The 20,343-nt window shown below is 40.9% G+C and overlaps 2 protein-coding genes across 6 annotated transcripts in view; both read right to left on the reverse strand.

Moving 5' to 3' along the window:
- Positions 1-10,419, reverse strand: part of usta (uronyl 2-sulfotransferase a) — a 57,310-nt gene extending 46,891 nt beyond the window's left edge. Inside the window, exon 1 of one of the 2 annotated variants that reach the window (XM_063495429.1) lies at positions 9,916-10,419. In XM_063495429.1, coding sequence (XP_063351499.1) covers positions 9,916-10,144 — 229 coding nt within the window. In that variant the 5' untranslated portion in view covers positions 10,145-10,419. The remainder of the gene's footprint in view (positions 1-9,915) is intronic. The other variant, XM_063495430.1, reaches the window with a different exon arrangement.
- Positions 10,420-14,018: 3,599 nt separating this feature from the next.
- The window catches only part of sash1a (SAM and SH3 domain containing 1a), a 159,201-nt gene continuing 152,876 nt past the window's right edge, over positions 14,019-20,343 (reverse strand). For all 4 annotated transcript variants that reach the window (XM_063494777.1, XM_063494778.1, XM_063494780.1 and 1 more), the window contains 3 exons: positions 18,637-19,655; positions 17,102-17,233; positions 14,019-16,671 (listed from right to left, as the gene is read on the reverse strand). In XM_063494777.1, coding sequence (XP_063350847.1) covers positions 16,411-16,671; positions 17,102-17,233; positions 18,637-19,655 — 1,412 coding nt within the window. In that variant the 3' untranslated portion in view covers positions 14,019-16,410. The remainder of the gene's footprint in view (positions 16,672-17,101; positions 17,234-18,636; positions 19,656-20,343) is intronic.

Genomic DNA, 20,343 nt, shown 5'->3' on the forward strand with positions numbered 1-20,343 from the left:
GAATAGTGATTCAACCTCAGTCTGGACTGTAAAACTGGACAGGAAAAAGAACAACGTCTTGGACGCTACACGTTCTTGGATAAAGACTTTGTTAACTTTGTGTTGCTTTCACTCAAGATGTCTTTTTAAAACATCTGGAAAATGCGGTTTCCCCAGTGGAGCAGAACATTTGTACAGGGTTACAGCTACACTGCTACAGTACATCTCAGCTTTAGTACTTGAAAAAGCTGTTGTTTTGAGGGGAAAAATGACAACAATTACAAAAGCGTCGACTCCTATAACGCCCAACTTTTTTGGAATGGTTTGATGAGAAGTTAGCCGTAATTTTTTTGTACACTTGACTTCATATAAGCGGCAGGGATAGGTGTTGAAAGAAACAAAAATGTAATGAGGGAGACTGGGACAGAGGTGGGTTTCAGAGGAGAACACATTCTGAGACAGAGGTGTGAGATTTGGCACAGGTGGCGTTTGCTTTTCACTGGGGACAACCACATTCCATATTGATAATGCTTTTCGGGTTATGAGCCTTCAAACGCTCTAAAATAATTGTATTTTCTTAGGATGATAACTGTACACATTATCGCATTTTTTTCACCTGTTACAAGGTTTGAAAAGAAAAACAGCTGAGAGTATCCAACAATTTGCAAAAACGAAAGTAAATGTAATAATGTAAGCATTAAAATGTGCGATTCTATAATAGCCCACTGAAAGCAGAACACACAGGTTTCACAGTTTCACATCGAGCTGTCTCAGTGGTAACAAACTGCGCTGTGTAACAATAACAACTTCTATGACCAAAATGTGTCAAAGCTAGTGCTTGTGGTTGTCTGTCTATTTCAGTCTCGTGTCTCTGATACAAAGTTATAATTTTCTGAGTGACAAATTGAAATATAGACCAGCTACCTAAAGCTTTGTTCGGGTGGGGAGTGGGGGTTGTTACTAGAAGTCTTGCTTGTGCATCAAGGCATGGAGTCTCTCTCTAAACTGTTTTTTTTAATACTCATCACAAATATATATATTTTTTCTAGTTTGTGTGAAGAGTGGGGTTTTTTTTTTCAAATATCAAGAATATAGAGGGAGAAAAGCTCATATTAAAGAAAGGGAAAAGCTGCTGGGCCGTGAAGTGGAATGAAATCGATAAAATTCAATAACTGCACCACTTGCACAGCAGTGAAATAACTGTATCGTCTACGTGACGTGTGCGTTTTTGTGTATATGTGTAGGACACCCCCACCTGTTTATATATAGTGCCTAACAAATGTATTAGACCACCTGTAAAAATAAGAAAATGCAAATATTTTAGGAATACTACTTTAAAAAAGTTTGATAAAAAATAAAAATGACAGAATTCATGTTTTTATATCCAAATTTGAACTTGTACACTGGACTGGACAACATTGGTCGCCTCAAGGTACTTTAATTTGTAATGTATTAGACCACCTGTGGCAATACAGTGAAAACACAATTAAAAATGATTTTGGTAAGATACAATAACATTGTTTAATAATCCCAGAGTTGGGAAATTCCCATTGTTACAGCAGCAGAGTCCACAGGGCAGTAATAAACGGCAGGTAGCTACCACTATTGTTAATTTAGGGCGGTTGTGACAAAAAACCTTACATAAATTTGTTAAGTACTGTATGTAACCAGTAACTGTAATAATATCAGCTTTATCTTTGTGTCAGGGTTTTGAAGTAGATGAAAGACCTCCTACAATCTTAAAAGCTAGAAGTTATAGAAAAGGCTAAATTGTGCTTTACGAAAGAAGTAAATTCTCACTAAATCCTTCAGCTGCCTGTGGTACATCGTCACTATAGAAGTATTAATAAGTGCAGCTTTGAAGTCTCAAATATACTCAAAGATGACTTTTGCACATAACCTGAATCTAGAAAACAGAAAAACCAGTTTAACTCCGCTGAACCTAAAAAGGGAAACAGGCTCCATAAAACTTGCAATGCATTTCCCCAAAAGTGCATGTAGTGGTTTCAAGAACATGGGCTGGGCCCTCCCACTCTATCTGCCCTGCTATATATTTAAGTCAGCTATTTTAAACTACTTCATACTTTTTCACTTCCATGAAATGAGGGTGGGCTGACCAAGATGTGGTAAGTTCACTCAGAGAAAGGTTAGCCAGGCTTCCTTGATCAAAGTATCTCACTGACCACCGGGCAAATATGTTTCTCTTTAACAAGTCCCGTGGCTTCTGGTAATGTGTTTCACACTCTCAGTCCAGTTGCTTGATAAAACTGGAAAATAATTGCTTGACTTTAGTGACCTCACGGGCCTGCTGTTTGATTGGAAATGTATGTGGCCAGCTGGCAGAAACAAGTCCTCAACATTTCAGATGATCTGTGGCAATAAACTGGGGAATGTGGGGTTATTTACCACTCGCCAAAGTAAACAAAGAGACTTCCCAAATGGGCTAACAACACCAGGACACAGAGATACGAGGAAGGGTGAAGCTTAAAAAATTCTCATGTAGCAGGGTGCAATTATTGTGTTTCTATTTTTGACATGAAAGGACTTGGATTCAGATTAAATGTCTCTTCTTTCTGAATGAACAGGGAGGAGCTGATAAAAGCTGGGAGCTCAGTTTACACGCTGTAAGCAGACACTTAATTCTCTCACAGGACCTCTATTTATTCGGTCAATGATGTTTTAAATTATGGGATATGCTGTATGTAGTCACCTTTTTTCAAAAGCATGAGCCCGGGTACCACCCAGTGGCTCCGGGCCTTGAGCCACCCACCCATTCACACATCACCACAAGCACTACCATAAAAGTCAACACAGCCAGCCGTCATCAGTGACTTGGCAACCCTTTAAAACAAGACAATAAAGCTTCTTTGAGATGATGTATTCTTGACTACACAGCATACAAACAAGTGAAACAAACAGAGTCCGTTTTATAAATGCTTATGGGGTATTTTCACATCATAAACTTAATAAACTTGAAGCAACCACTTTGCTTAGCTTCCCAGACGCTCTGTGAATGGGGGGAGACAGCTAGCTAGACTCTTTATATGACAGCGAATCCATCTACTAACACCACAACACATCAATAACTAACAAGTTAGAACTAAAAACTACTTTCGGCTGCTCCTTAATTTACAAGTTGGTAGCTCCATATGTTTTGATTTGGCAGATTTTTGCACTAGATGCCCTTCCTGATGCAACCCCAAAGGGGTTTGGTTTGAGTTTCCTCCCGGGAAGCCGCAGATATGCTTGAAGCACGTGGCCCTTGACAGTGGTGTTGGGGATGTGGCCCTTGACAGCCCTTTTATACTTGCTGCTAAGCAAAGCAGAAGAAGAAGAGGCAACATACAGAGAGTATGCTATTCCATTGAAACATAAATGAGATGCAGCAGATCAAGAAGAAGGGAATTTTCCTTTGAGCCAGCACAAATGATGGTGGCCCTTTTGTCGTTTGCACGAGGGAGACTTCAGTGAAGGCTAGTTAAAGCCAGTAGGTCCTCCAGCTCTTTCATTTAGCATATGAGTCAGGCATGCTGTGCACATCGGGTTACCAAGCTTTGGATATGCATGACAAACGCCACTGACAGGCCTAAAAATGTCACTCTAGTGACAAGTGTGAGTGCCAGCACATTTACGGCTCAATAATCAGGCAATATCGTCTAGTTTTACAAACCATGGGGAAAAGGGTTCATACAATTGAAGACTAAAGTTAGTAGCATGCACTAATTGCTGCATGATATATGCAGAAAAAGCAAGAAAGCAACTGCAAAATTCCCGCTCAATTTACTGAAGCATTACTGAAAACAGAATTACAGAAACAGTTTAACTGGACACATCCCAAGTTTGTAGAACAAATTTCATGTTTTTCTTCAGTGACATGCAAAAAGCAGAAGCACTGTACATTCAGTAGCGCCGCGCAAAAACCCGATCACAAACCATTGCCCACAAATTTATCTGGGATTTCTCTTCAGTTATAACCATCATTGCTCAGCAAGCCTTGAACAGCAGTTGCAGTTTAACAGCACTGGTACATTTGTAATGTTCTTTCCATCTGCTCTCTTTTCATGTGGCAAAAACAAATGCACTAATGAAAGATAATTACCCTGTGTTGTTTTAGTGTTTGCCTGTCTCTCTGGAGAGGGAGAAGGAGAGCAGTCTCTCAAGCGTGGAGATGCTAATTGGTAATGCTAATTGCTTCCATTATGTAATGACAGGGTCAACACAAATCTTTTTTTTTTTTCCAAATGATTTCCCATCCTGAAAATTCAAAACACACAAAAAAAGATAACAGATTATCATCACCGCATGCCTAACGGAGTACTTGTAGCAATCATAAAATAATAACTTAATGACTGCATGTCTTCATTGCGAACCCCACTAATTTGAAGCACTGAAGCTTTTCCCCTTTGGTTTCCATTCAGTAAAAAAAGATGATTATCCTTTATTGACCCTTAAACTCAGTTAGAATCTGGAGTGTTACAAAGCAGGTAAATACTCTACTCAGCAGGCAAGGCTGCTTGTTTTACCAACCCTAGAAAATTATGGGCCATCTGATTGTTTTGGCATTTAAGTTGGATGTGCTGCCAGTTAGGGGTTATTTTGGGGTCTAGTAGAAGTAATGTGTAGTTTTCCTCAACACTTGAGTCCTGCAGTTAGAAGGAATACAGAGTAAGTAGACCAAGCCGTCCTGCCTTCACTTCCTAATGAGGCTTGTCAGGTGGAGGTGCTAGATGGATGCAAAATATTATTCTAAATATTGGATTATTTTGAGTCTTTAGCATCAAAAATAAATGTATGTCTGTGCTTGGGTTGGTAACCTCTGCTTATCTGCTGTACAAGTCAATAACAAAAATGTTGGTGTGAAGTAAAGAATTAAACCGGGAGCTCAAGCACCTTTCCACATCACCGATTTCACTTAGGCTCAAACTGCACATCTGGCAACCCTGTTAGGCAGCTGAAAACGCTGACTGACAGCTTGACCAGCACTGGCCTGATTTTCACTCTATGTGACATTTGGTATACTGCCATGAAGCCTGGAGACTGTCACTTTGGGCAAAGAGTCAGTGCCAATAAATCTGTCATTTTAAAGTGCAAAATATGATTTAAATTTTAAAAAGAGCTTGTTTTTAATATCCTTTAATAGGAAGTGGGTGTATTTGTGTGACTACAGTGGCGAGTTTGCTCCAGAATTCACACTTACATGACTGCCTCATTCAAAAAAAAGCTTTTTAATGTGACTAACTTGTCAGCTTTTTCAGTGTGTCTGTGTGTAAACATAAATGTGCATGCATGTGTATAAAATATACACTATTAACTGTGAAATATAAAATATTTAAATTCAAGCAGAAGGTGAGATTTGAAGTTAGAGGTCTGTAAAGGTCACCAGTGCAAAAGGTAAAGCAAAAAGGTTACTCTGATGTGAAATAAAGGAATGATGAGCAGTTTAATGCATCTAATCTTTGACCACCAGAATATCAATGATGTAGTAGCTCATCTGGCAGGTTAATATAGTACGTGAAGCACAGAAAGAAAGTTGTAAACTGTCATTGGTTCGCTGTACAAACCAATGAGAATTAAAATCCATGAAGAAGGCAGGAAGGCTCTCAATTAGACATATTCAAAACAAATTAATCTAATTTCACTACAATCTGAGCAATACTCAGTGAGGAGAAGAACATAAAAATGGGGAAAAGGATCCATTAGTTGGTCATTGTGTTCAATCTTTGCTCAAATCTGCCTAGTGCTCTAAGAAAAGTAGCTAATTTTGTGAATTGTGGAGGGAGGGATGGATGGATAGACACACTGATGGATGACGGAGGCCTCGCCATCTCATTAACTTCCAGACTTACTTATAACAATTACTCCATTAATGAATTCACACCCCAAACTCCATCATTTATTTTAGAAAATAATAAGAATAAAAGAATTTAAGTAGAGCATTAGAAAATAAAGGTTAGCACAATACATCAGCAAACTGTTATTTGTTTATTTCCCGTACTAGAATCTAATTAATTCAATTTAGTTTAACTTTGTTATCATCCACACTAGTCTGGTCCACCCCACAGTTTAAGCACCTATACATTAGTGGTATCAGCCCTGTTAAGGTATGTAAGACACAGTGTTATACTCGTTGTGTATTATTCATGAGTCTGTAGGAGGTCAAGGAACAGTATGTGTTCTTCTAACAGCAGGAAAATCTTCCCTTTCTCTCTCTCTGCAGCAATTCCCAACTCATCCTCCCTGAATTTATTATATACATATAAAGTTTGTGTCACTACACCTACTAAGCGCTGACCAGCCAAACTAAACTTTATTTGAATTCACTTAAAAAGTTTGCTTTGAACCACTTCCTGGCTAGCAAAGGTGCAAACATGACACAAACTGAAGGGAGGCCGAGCGACCCTAAAGCTTCTTCTGTGTCCACGCATACTTGTCTAATCCCTAATACCGCCCCAGAGTCTCCAACTCGGACACTTTACTGGCCCGTTTCTGAAAAGTTAAATTTACGTGTGTGAGTTTTAAAAAGGTTAAAGGGTTCTTTTGAGAAGCAGAGCAAAGTTAGTGGTGAAAGACTCCCAGCCACATCAAGTTCAGCATTTATGATTCATGGCAAGAAGACTGGGGACTATAACAACACACAAACACTTAGAAAGACGTGCATACTTAAATGTTGCTTTAAAGTCCATTAAACAGAAATATATGTTAAAGGAGTAAGTGCGCCATGTATTGAGTAAGAGCACAGCTAAAGAGGACATTGTGCTTTGCTCTGTTTGTGCTGTCTCAGCTCCAAGCACTTACAAATATGGCATAAAATATGAAGAACGCTTCTTTCCCAGTCGTTGAAACTTTGTTGTAACTTTTCATTTATATACAGATTTTTGCCACACAGACATGTCCATACACCCCCTGACAAGAAGAGGCATTTTCTGGCAAGGTAGCTGGGTCAGCATACAGTTTATGAGCAAAGGAGGGAAAGACAGACACAAGAAAGTGTTAGACAAGGTCAGCGAATGTGAACGCACAGTGGTGAGCAGGCTGTAAATTCAGCAGGTTTAAAGGTCTGCACGGCAGTTTAGTTACTGGAACTATACGGCATGTTGAGTGACATCCTCATCCACCGACCTCCCCACCGAGCCAAACAAAACAAGGTCTGTTCCCTACCGGCAGCATCTGACTGAGAGAAACCCACACACCTATCACACAATCACACTAAATCAAGCTGCCAACCTCCACGTGCACGCCCACACTCACCCACCTCAACAGGATTCCTCACCTTCATCTTGGCACAGCGCAGCCAAAAGTAACACAAGTTAGGTCACACGTGTGTTTAATGAGGTACAGCAACAGACATAAAGTATCTCTTCATCAGAGAAAATGTGGTGCATTAGTTAGAAATGCCAACACCAGGCTTAGAGCTATTATATTAAAAGTAATTGATTTATAAGTGCTATTATTTTATTCACTAGAAGGAGGCATTTATTTTAAAGGTCTGCTTTTCCTCATAATTCTGGTGATTTGTGAAGTTTCCCCTTATACAGTTTTTTGGAGCTTGCATCTGGGTTCTGAATAACTCTGTGACACACAGACACAACAAACTAAGAGTGAAGACTGTGTGAGCTCTTTGTGAAAATGACTTTCCTATGAACCTGTTCAAAGCAGTTCCAATCACATGAGTATTTTGTACCGTCCCTCCTTTATCCTAGATTTCTTCCTTCCACGGTCTCTCCCTCAAGACCACACACACTTCAAAATAGAGACAATGAGCAGACCACATCTCAAGCTCTTTCACACACCACCCCAACTGGATTTCTCTTTCTACAACTGTTTTACATGCACTAAAGTTACCTGAAACTTCTCACAAACCTGCTGACTCAGACTCAGGAAACAAAACAACATCAAAAAAACTTTAACTTTATATGATCAATTTGACCTTGTCACAACTTTCAGCTACAAAGTCTTTCTTCTTTGCCTCAGCATCATAATAAATGCAGACGATTACTCATCCACATCCCAGTTGAGGTGCTACACTGTGGTGCTGTTACATAAAAAAAAACCCCTCCTGAACTCCATACACTACAGTGGAGTCACTGTTTAACAAGTCTCAGGTCCACAGGGTCTCTGTGTAGAGATGCTGTGGAGATCAATCATGCAGGTGGGAGCAGAGACTAGATTTTCTAATAGAGGGATTCCTCATCCTGGTCCACAAGGCTGAGTGCTAGTGGCTTATGCCCTATAAGCCATTAACACTCAGCCTTGTGGACCAAATTATACATTTCTTTTTTCCTAATGGTGTTTTGATGTAATTTGCTTGCTTGCTTGTCTGTGGTAATAGCACATACATCTGCCCCATCATCAGCCTAGGCATATCAGTGTATTTGTTCAGAATAGAGCACTTCTCAGAAGCAGTGCTGCAGTAAGGAGGCTATCTCACCATGCATGCATTAGCTTTGTGCAAGTATTTTAAAATAAAATAAACTGGTGTCGACTGCCGTGATTTCTATATCGCATTATTAGGCTCCAAGGTTGAATGTTTCTGCAGTGTGAACTATACAAACCTACTTTTAATATTTTAGCACTCTTCAAAAAAATGTAAAACGTTCTATTTTAGGAATCTGTGCTTATGCTTTGAATGAAATCCAAGTTATTTTTTGACAATATTGTGCAGCTTTAGTCTGCCTGTGTATTTGTATGCGAGTCGGTTAGACTGTGTGTGCGCGTGTGAGTGTCTACAGGAAACCAATCTGACCCAGGGGATTAGTAGCTGACCTGGAAAGTGACTCTCATTCTGTTCCAGATGTTTATCACGTGATAAAAGGTTAGCCCCCTGTGAGAAATAGGTAGAAATGCAACCTAATTTTTTCAAGACACAGGCCGTGTTCTCGCTCAGTGTCAGACATGCTGATGGAAAATCACCTTTGCATCTGATTCTGTTTAGGGTATCAAAGAGGTTGAAGTCACAAGATCAGACTTGTACAAGCAGACACTGCCTTTTGACTCTTGACAGATCTTATCCTAAAGGCTGACACTCAGACATATGTCTGTGGCAGATGTGGCCACAAATGGGCTCTTTTTCACACACACAGTAGACTTTATCCACTTTACCGTAGTTAAGATCCAGTGCACTGTAATGACAGAAATATAGCTGCCAAGTAATGTTAAAATATATCTATATAAATATTTTAAAATAATCCCTTCAGGCCAGAATATTTTAAATTGGAAACCTGCCTGACATTAAAAAAAATGGCAACACTGTAGCGTGCTTTTTATTAAAACAACCACAGATGCACTCTAGGCTTTAAATAACCGCATAAATTCAGCCTTTCACCCCTCGTTCAACCGGTGCAAGCCGTGCGTAATGAGAGCTGCGCGGCTGGAGCGCACCAGCTGGCTGTCCAAGAAGAGGCGTCAGTCTTCAGCATGAATCCTAACAGTTGCTAAGTTCTAGTTACCATAACACCTCTGAATCATGCTCTTACAACTCACAGCGGCGTAAAAGTAACGATAAATACCCCAGGTTTAGGTGGTCAAACAAAATGAGTGAAAAAATTTCAAATTTCAAATTTTTTCACACACCTTTGTAGACTGACGGGATGATATTGACTCGGGATGATACACAGCTGTGTATATGCAATAGTTAGTGTCTGCATTGATATTAAAATGTGGGGGTCTTTTTCGGTTTAAAACACAAACTCCAAATGGATAAATTAACACAGCACGAGAGAAAATCGGTTTCGTCCATCTGGGCTGAATGAGGTTGAGGAGACGATGTGGCCTCCGGTGGATTTCATGAAAGAGACCCTCTCCATTTTTGATAAACGTTTCTTAATAACTCCTACCGATACAAAAAAAAAATGTCCAGACGTGGAGAGCAACTTCTTACTATCATTTTGATAACGACCTTTAGGAAGGAGGGGGTGTTTTTTAAGGAAAAGTTCTTACCGAGATACTGTCTGATGTCTAGCAGGATTTTAGGAGGTCCTCCGTTCAGCTGGTAAAATAGGGAGCCGAAACAGAAGAGAAACAGCGTAGCCATGCAGAACCCATAACCTCGGAGAGAAAATCGCAACGGTAAAACAGAGAGTAAGCTGTACTTTCTGCTGTTTCGCTCTCTAATGTGGTTGGTAGACTGGCTATGGCTGTGAAGGGCACTGCTGTTGAAATTCTTCATCCTCTTCTCCTCACAAAGCGCTGCGGAAAGTCACCCATTCGCATGTGGAAAGTGAAACTTGTCGCTTTGAGATCATTTGAGTGAGACGGACAGTTAACTGGAGACGCGCTGGCACCCGGATCTTCTCCTCTGCTGGAGCCACGGGGCTGTTTTTTGCGTACAGCGTTTCGCTTCTGCTCGCTTCTGCTCGCTGGATGACTGCTCCTTCCTTCCGTCCTCCCAGCCGAGTTAAGGGTCCATCCTTCTGCTCAGAGTCTGGGTGTCAGATTACTAAACGTGGAAATCAGAAAAACTTCCACTTCACACAGGATTTGGTTTGGATTGCAGTGCGTAAAACAGCGTCGCCTAAAGGCCAGGGAGCATACTCTCATATGATATCGGTGGAAACGAGTCAATTATCATGCAGCAGCTTTAAAAAAAAAAATAATCGTAGTTCTGTAATTTGTGTTTACAGAAAATTTTGAAAAAAAGGCTTTAAAAAACAAACGGAAAAGTTTATATTCTCTGATAAAACGGTCATTACTCGGACAAAGCTTAAAATTGTCTTATCACCAAATGATAAGGAAGTATTTGTCTGATAAATGTTAAAAAGAAGCTACCGAGTAAGTTTATCTGCTCACCCCTCGTGTGTGTGCATGTCGTAACTTTCTCTTTCCCCCTCAGGCCTGTTGTTAGAAGCTTTGCTTTCCACAGCAAAGCCAGAACCCACCATTACACTACACCTGTACTTAGGAGGCCATTCAAAACAGTAACTACTTCCCTGACAGCTACAATACTCACTGTAGCCACAGGAGCTGTGAAAACAATTTGACTCTAAAGGGCAAATGTAATAAAGAGGAATAGAGAAAAAAAAACTGGTGAGCACACTGAAATGAACAGCATATTGCAAGCTAGACACAAAAATAAGGAATTTATTCTGTGCCGCATGGTAAAAATCTGCCATACAGCACAGAAGTTTATTTCGTGGTACTACAAAATGGAAAGCACTAAGGACACTACAGTACCTCAGGCATAGTCTAATCAGAATTACTGGACATGGCTCCAAAACTCTTCTCCTTTTGATGTGTGTCAAGTCTCACATGCACCAAGAGGAAGCTCATAGTCTGCAAGGCCACTGCGAATGTTTCAGATGTGGTTAATTTAGATGTGTTTACTTTTAAGCCATCTTAACTTTAAAAGACTACTATAAAGATACTATAAAGATATTACTGACCAACTCTGTGTTGGTCAGTAATATCTTGGGACTGTAGTTCTACTGAAGTTTCTTTGAGTTTGCGCTTTAACACAGATGCACTGTGCATCTGTGAACCAAGCTGTGACTCCTGAAAGCTTTGTGTGAACTATACAAATTAGTAAATGCTTGAAAAATACCAAGAGGAACAGAAAATGAACTTCAGTTTTGCACGACAAACCTTGTGGTGGTGGAGTTATTTAAATCAGTATCGACCTCTTTTGTGGGATAAACGGTGCAAACAATCACTGCGCTTTGTAGAATCTTGGGATAATGAGGACACCTTTCAGTCTCATGGGACTAAATTTGCTAGCGGTTCCTGCTTTTGATGAAGTCTACAATGATCCAGTCACACTCGTTGGCCACTTTATTAAGTAAACCCTGCTAATACTGACTTGCACCCCTTTTACAGATAATTTTTTGTGGCATAGATTCCAAAGTTCGAAACACACCTCAGAGATTTTGGTCTATACTGACATGAGGAAATCACACATCTGTCTAAGTTCTCAGTCATCCAGGTCGTGGTAGTCTAAGGAGCTTGGAAAGAAAGCGACTGGACCTTTTGAAGTTTCTTGAACTTTCAAAAAACTTAAAGAAGACGAGTTGCTTTCTTTCCAAGCTCCTAGAATAGCATCACACAGTTGCAGATATGCCAGCTACACATCCATCATGTGAATCCTCCATTCCACCACATTCCATAGGTGCTCTACTGGATTTAGATCTCGTGACTGTGGAGGCCATTAGAGTGAAGTGAACTCATTCTCATGTTCAAGAAACCAGTTTAAGATGATTTGAGCTTCGTGTAATAGCATGTTACCATACTGGAAGCAGCCATCAGAAGATGGGTATGCTGTGGTGAGTAATGATACTTATGTCGGCTGTGGCTTTTAAAGAATGCTAAAATAGTACCAAAAGGCTCAAAGAGTGCCAAGGAAGTATTCCCTACACCAGGGGTGGGGAACTCCAGGCCTCAAGGGGCTGGTGTCCTGCAGGTTTTAGATATCACCCTGGGTCAACACACCTGAATCAAATCATTAGTTTATTACCAGGCCTCTGAAGAACTTCAAGACATGTTGAGGAGGTAATTTAGCCATTTAATCCAGCTGTGTTGGCTCAAGGACACATCTAAAACCTGCAGGACACCGGCCATTGAGGCCAGGAGTTCCCCCACCCCTGCCCTACACCATTACACCACCAGCAGCAGCCTGAACTGTTGATACAAGGCATGACAGAGCCATGCTTTTATATTTACTTTAAATCAAGAATCATCAGATCAGCCAATTTTTGATGAACTTGTGTGAATTGTGGCCTGGATTTCTTGATCTTAGCTGACAGAAATGACACTCAGTCGGTCTTACACATGTTGTCTGTTCAGAGATGGTCTTCTGCACTTTAACAGTTTCTACTTATCAGCCCAAAGCAGTCTGGCTATCCTCCTCTGACCTAAACAAGACATTTTTACCCAGAGAACTCTGCTCACCGGATGTTTTCTCTTATTAGGACCTAGTGATGGTTATGTGAAAAAATCCCAGTAGAGCAGCAATTTCTGAATACTGCACACCTAAATACATTGATTTGCTGACGCATAAGTGCCTGGTTAGATGTGTACCTAATAAAATGGCCAATGAGGTACCATGTATGGTGGATTGTTCTATCAAGAATCCCTCAGGATCTTAGCGAGCTTTCATTATAGGCTGTGCCAAGATGAAGTTATACAGCATCCATTCAAAAGCTTGAAAAGAGAAGTGATTCAGAATAATGGCAAATCAGCTAAAGCAGACAAGGTTCACTGTAATTCTTTCCCCCTGAAATATGTCAGTTTCAACGAGCAGTTGTTCTTTCTGACATTGAGTCGGGTAGGCATAAAGGACTATAAGAGATTGTTGAACTGTTGCTGCTTATTTGGAGGGTTTCTTTTGCAGCCATCACATATTTTTGATCTTATCCATCTTGAAGGAAATGCTTGTTTAGCTGTCTGTTTTCACTCCGAAGAAAGATAGATATGAGCCGAGATAAAAGCCATGCAAGTAAAATCGACTCCCAAATGACGCGTGCAGTCATCTGGGGGGGGGGACACATAACCAAACTGGGGTTTACACTCTGCTCTGTACCCATTTGTGACTCCAACATGAATAAGACTGGAAAACCTCAGTGTGCTTTCGCTGCAACAAAGGCTAGACAGACAGCCTGCAGAACAAATTTGCTTTGGATCTTGTTGTCATGAGCTGATGTGTGTATAGTTTTTGAAATGAGGCATTATGAGCCAGACAAAAGACAATGTTTCTAAGCTCCTTGTTTTTACAGAGTTCTGCCAACTGAGCCTTTGGCATTATAGTAACCACATGAGGTTATTCAGATCTGCCAATTCCAAACATGATAACAGATGATCTCTTGCCTCTTTATTAGTTTTCTGTGGCACAATCAAGTTCTCTAAAAACAAAATGTGCTCAGCGCAGTGCAAGTCTTGGGTCTTTATTTTTTTTTAGGTTATTGTTTTAATATATATTTAAAACAGATCAACAGTCCAGCATGGAGTGTCACAGTTTAGCACACAGGCCCAAAGCCAGTGTATAGTTTACACATAGCTTTCCAATACTTTGCCTTTGTGGGTACAGCTGCATAGTTGCAATCAGCAGGCCGCAGTCATTGCAAGAAACAGTTTATTATATTTCAGAATGACAAATAGTTATGGACATTGCTTTTGTTGTTTCAATACACAGGCAAATCTGTATGGACAATCATTAGGTAGATGAAAACCAAATAAAATTATTTGTACACATATTTTACAATACATACTGTCGCTCCTTACTGGCTAAAGCAATATGCATTACGCAGGAAGGTATTGCTATTCATATAATACAGCTAATTACAAGATGACATGAAAAAAAAAAAGCAAAAATAAGTTATTTAAATATCAATTACATATACAGAATGTGCAACTTCTGCTAAGCATTTCATATATGTAATTAAGAATTTAGGTTGCAAAACAACAAACTGGAAGTGAGTAACTGGAACTCAGTTGAATTAAACTTGGCATTGGGAACTCAATACTACGTTAAAATACCAGCATAACCCCTTTGAAACTCTTTACATTACCTGACAAAGGTGTCCATTAATGGACCTGTGAACAAAATGTAGCCAATTTTTGCCTATAAAACAGTTAGATTTACCATCTAAAGTGCATTTACAGTGTCAGTATTTTCAATCTTTACAAAACACTTTTCGGGTCTTCTACTAACGACCCCCTCTCCTCACTTAGCCCAGAGCACCACTTTGATTGAGAGGAAAAAAAGGCATCGTATATCCATCGATCCATCTGCCTGCCAAGTGCCCACTGCAAAACATAGCCTCTAAATTTTGGAGTAACTGTTGTTCAGAATTTCGATGAATGAAATGAAGTAAGTCATCAGCTTGATTCTGGCTACAAAAGTTATAACTGTTAGAAATAAAGAGCGAGGGAGAGAAATAATATTTATTTGTACAGTTTCATTTAGTGTGTGCAAACGAAAGACTAATGACATTCTGGATAGTTTCAGTTGTGTTTTTGATCCCAAGATTTTTTCCCCCCCTCAGGCCGACCTCGCTCAGCATTTCCCTGAATTTTAAAACTTGTTTTTCTGAACACGGAGGTCAGCTTTTCACCTGATGTGACAGCTTGCATCGACCATTCCTTTTAACTGTTTGACAACTCATACTAGCATTGATTTGAAGAAAAGAAAATACATCCCACACAGCTTATTGTTCTGCTATAATTTAAATTCCTCAACACTGCAGCCATTGTCGACAGTCCAGTAAATTCGGGACCTGACAGCCCAGACGTCAGCTGTGTCTTCGTGCTTCCCGGTTCCATAACCCCTCTGTAACACATACAGTCAGTGTGTTTTAATATGGTCCAGAGATGTTCAGCATGCAATGGTCATGCCTGTGGCAAGCCTGTGGTGTTGTGGTATTAGCCTGGCTTCACTGGAATGAACACTTCAATCACTTAGAAACATGTTCTGGGCTCCACATCCATGTATATCAGTGAAATGATCTAGTTGAGAATGCATGTATAATATGTATAGTATAGGATATATGCCACAGTTCAGTCTCAGTCTTTGTAGCTCCTCAATCATAATGGTAAGGCAACTTAAAAGGTCCGTCGACACACCAGGGAATGTATTATTTCAGCGAGAGGTGATTGTAAATTCTACAGCAAAACAGAGCTTTCTTTAAGACTTTATATAAGAGCAACGTGCCCATCCAGGATATTGTTGTGAAAGGGTAAAGTATAAATACAGAACTATAAAATGACAGGGTGGGCTCGAAGTAAGCCCGCAACGATCAAAATGCAAAACACAAATTTTAACACGAGTCATTTTGAAATTAAGATGTGCACTATGCTACAATATATAAGCATGACACAAAATAAGCCACCTCGAAGCCATTGTTTGGTGTGTGTATTTAGTTGATTAACAGTCCAGATATTAAATGTGTCGCGTCATCGTGAAACTATTAGTGGGAAGCAAACATCGAATTACGTCGCTTTGGCTGAGCTACTTCCTTAAATGACCCTCAGATTAAGTTGCCTCTGCCACACGACAGATGAAAATGAAGCACTTATGAAATATGCAGAAAATAGTCTTTCTTGATTTTCTTTTTAAAAAAATCCATCCTTAAAAAAAAAAAAAAGTGTGTGCTATCTTCCTTAAAGGCAGATCCAAGTCTTTATTTTAAGACTTTGGGAGACGTCTTCAGAATGGAAGTCATCCCACACAGTGAGTCTACAGTCTTTTTTGTCTTTTTTTCTTTTCTTTTAAAGGCATCTGATATCTTGTCTTGGCTGTTTGGAGGAACTCCTCGATGTCGTAAACATTTGGAAAAAAGACAGCGTGATAAAAGAGAGAGGAAAAAAAAATCAGAGAGCAGGATATGTCTTTAACATGTGCGAGAAGAAATGCTGTAGTGCCGTGGGGGCCAATTTACCCGAGGCCACCTACTGACCACGAGATGGTGCGGATCAGTGAGTTGATGCGACTCGACTCCACCAGCATGATTACGACTGAACCTCTCTGTGTGCGTGGACCAATCGCGCCTCACAGATCAGGCGGCGGATGTGACGTTCGTCCCGCACCCCAGCTTCCCACACACTGCTCTCTGTTAACAAGGCCACGCGGCTCAGCGTGTCAATCCCTGCTGTTGCTAGAGTTGTGGAGTACATGGGTAGGCCGATGGAGATGAGCCAATCGGAGACTGTGCTGATGTTTCCTAAGGTGGGAGGCTTTCGGCACATCTCCGTCAAACCTCCAGAAGGGATCTGAGTGACACAGTGGTTTAAAAATCATTAGTTTCACAGGATGATGGTGCATAATGTATATGTAGTCAAATCAGTGCAGGTTTTGTTCATTTTGTAGGCAACTTTGGCCCGAAAGCTGTTTCTGAACAACTCATGAGGCTCTATTAACATCTTTAGTGCTTTTACTGTTGTTTCATAACAGTAATTACATAGCCATTCCCTTTATTATTTCTTTATTATTTCCACATTTAGCTGGACCATTAGATAGCCAAACAACCGTAATTTGCACTTCACCCCAACAATGGCTTTTGGTCCTTCGAACTGGCCAATTTTCCAGGCTTCATTGTTACATTTCAGGAAAGCCTCACAGCATTTATCTCACACTAAAATGCATAAAATTGCCCAAAAGTGGACTCTATCGAAACACTCAGGATAATTATTGTTCCCTTACAGCCATGCGGTGTTGTTTACGGAGCTCTTTGACTCTGAGCTGGTCTATGGTAGACGCCACGTCTTTCACTGGCTGCTCCAGATCCTCAGAGTAACGCTGTACCAGCGGGTGGGGGATGCCGCATCGGCCGTGCTGAAGGAGGGAAGTTGTTAGAAAGACATTGAATATGGCTAGAAGGAGAGAACAACACTTTGAAACCACTTAAAGCTAGTATCATTAAACGCCTTCTAAAATCAAATGCGTTCCTGTTCTTTGAAATGACTATTCTTTCATTTGACCTTTTAGACAGCTATTCATGCAAATCGCCTCCTCCCCATTTCCAACATCAGTGTCATCCAAAAGTGTCCATCTGCTCCTTCACCAGGAACGTATGAACCCCTGGGTCCTGTCCTATTTCCTACCTTCATTCAAAACTCTACTTTGCTATGCTGCTCCATCAAATCGCAAAAGACTTTCATCTTCTTTTTTCCACCCTACAATCTCTACTAGCCATGCCCTAACGCCCTCATTCACTGAAATCTGTAGATACTGATTCACTCATAATCTAAATCATTCATTAAGTTACCTAACTGACTTCTGACAGCCAGAGTGAAGCCTCGAGGCACACTGGCACACGTTGCTAGTAGGACAACAATGCGCCTCTCATGTCTCTGCCAGTCCACTTATGACTAACAGGAATCCAGCAGAGCTCTGCTGTGGTCGAGGGCCCCACTTCTCACCTCATCACTTGATGCCTCTGTGTTGTTTTCTTGCCAGTGCTGGGGGCTCCAACATGTTCAAGGGGCCCAGCCTGGGGTCTGGCAAGAGGCAGGAGGTTTTATAACCCCGTCTGCCTTCAGTAAGATTCAGCCCATAAACTTAACAGTCTGAACCGCATCATAGTGAGACTCAAGCCACAGTCTTTCCTTCTCAGCTCCAGCATATTTATTATTGCGCGCACACACACACACACACACACACACACACCCTCACCCACCCACACCCTCACTCACAAATAAATGCCTTTAGATATAAAACGGCATGCGCACACAATGAGAAACACACAGACTCTAGACTCTATTAGTGTCTATTTTTAAACCAACTTCCAAAAGCAAGCTGCTCATGTTTTTGCCCTAAACACAAAATTATTTGGATCAGAGCTTCAGTAAAATTATGACTGAGTTAAGTTAGGCATGTTACAATGCTGAACCAAAAGACCCTGACGCCAGAAAAGTATGGCCTGGAGGTGGTTTGGATTTTTATAAATCAAATATTTTTCTTGAGCACTGAAAAGGATGTGATTCTTTTTAAAAACCAAATATCCTATCTGTGTGTATACATCTATTATTCAGCACAAAAACTTCTGCTTCAAGAACAATCAGTTACTGAAGGAAACCAGTTTTAAGCTTTTTAATGATTCAATGTTAAACTGTCACCTTTCATTTTAATGGTATCTGAACTGGTTATAAATTCATCTATCACCAGTGAAAGTAAACTGTAATTTGTAATGTAAAATATGAGGTAATTTTTCATGTTTTAGATGATGCTTAACTAACCTTGTCAGAGTAGGGCTCCTCGGTAAGATCAATGCCCTCACTCTGCAGCCGTTGCTCCAGGAGGGTAAAAAGATCAGGACCTATCTTGGTATGGGAAAGTTTCCTCGTAACAGCCATCTTGCCTCCAAGATCCGAGAGCCAGGGAGGCTGCACAGCTGGCGGAGTGCCGGATTCCTCACCCATGGATGAGGCTGATGAGGTGGCACATGGACTGGCTGGAGTACTTGGGGTCTTGGGAGGCAGAGCAGGGGCACTCAGGCCGGGGCTGCGGATTATAGGGCTGCCGGGTTGAGAGCGATTGAGGGAGTGGGTAGGCGAGGCGGTAGGGGATGGCGAGGAGGGAAGGGAGAGAGGGGGGTGACGAAGGCCATTGGCTAGTCTCTCTCTAGATTTCTTTGCAGGTACAGGGGGAGGGATGGGAGGCTTTTTGGGGTGAGTCCGCATCACCCTCTCCCCACTAGCACTAGAATCAGGAGGACTTGGAGTGGGGCTGGAAAGGAGCTCTGGAGGGTTGGAGGACATTGATGTTGGACAAGAAGAGCGTAGGCGAAGCTGTGAGGGTACTGGCGGCCTATCAGCCCTTCCTTTAGGACTAACCGTCGGAGTCCCATTTTGAGCTGGAGAAACAGCGTCTCTACAGGGCTTGATGGGGCTAGTTTTGCCTGATTTGGGTATTTCCTTACTAAGCTTAAGCTCCACACTGAGATCATTCTTCTGCTCAAAGCTCTGCAGATCTCCCAGAGAGTGGGAGCGCTTCCAGGGTCCAGTGGGCTGCGGGGGACCATCAAGGTCCTCACAGCTGCGGCTTGCTGGGATTGGAGACCGTCTTTGGGCTTTTCGCAGCCCGAGCAGATTGAAGCTCTTAAGGGAGGGCTTGCTGAAGAAACTTTTTGGAAACTTTGTGCGCTGATTTTTGCTGTTCTGCTGAAGAGCCTCTGTAGAAAGAGTCATGGGCAGTGTTGGGTAATCTGGAGACTGGTGTCCTGCTGAAAAATGACTGGTTGCTTTCCTGCTTTTACCTGGAAAATAAAAAAAAACCTCTTAGCTTTGAACTCTAGATAGTTTCCAAGGTTTCTCCCTCTTTACAGTGAATAAGTTTCTCACTCTTCCACTTCTCATGGAAAGACTTTCGCTAATATAAATACTCTATTCATGTAAATACCGTGCATGACTCAGCATGAGTGTTCTTTACTGCCTTGGCTGCCTTTCCTCCCAACTGTTTTACATTTTTATGTCTGTAAAAATTCAGCAGCTTGCACACTGTAGGACTCCAATTTGTCCATTTATCGCACCACAGACATTTGCTGTCCTCTGTGATGACTTTTTGCAAAAATGAAGAAAAATTTATGAGGAAAAAAATGAATTAACATCAATACTCACTTTCCTGTGGATCTGAGTATGTTCCAAAGTAAAAATAAATAAATAAAACTGATATAAACATCATATCCTTACAACATTAGCCAGTCAAAAGCAGACAAGGCTTCTGAAGATGTTCAGATAAGTGTTCTGTTCATGAACATTTGCTGGCATTTTAGAAATAACCCCAAAGAAAGCTGCCTGAACGGGGAACATCAAAAGCCTTGTAACAAAAGTATGAAGTAACTTACCATATATCCTTTGGTTTACAGAGAAAAATGGATGAATGAAATGGATGAGAGCCACATAGTTCAACTCAAAGATTTAAAACAGTGGAATGACAGGAAGGAG

Source organism: Pelmatolapia mariae, linkage group LG15 (assembly GCF_036321145.2).
Source record: "Pelmatolapia mariae isolate MD_Pm_ZW linkage group LG15, Pm_UMD_F_2, whole genome shotgun sequence".
NCBI lineage: Eukaryota > Metazoa > Chordata > Actinopteri > Cichliformes > Cichlidae > Pelmatolapia > Pelmatolapia mariae.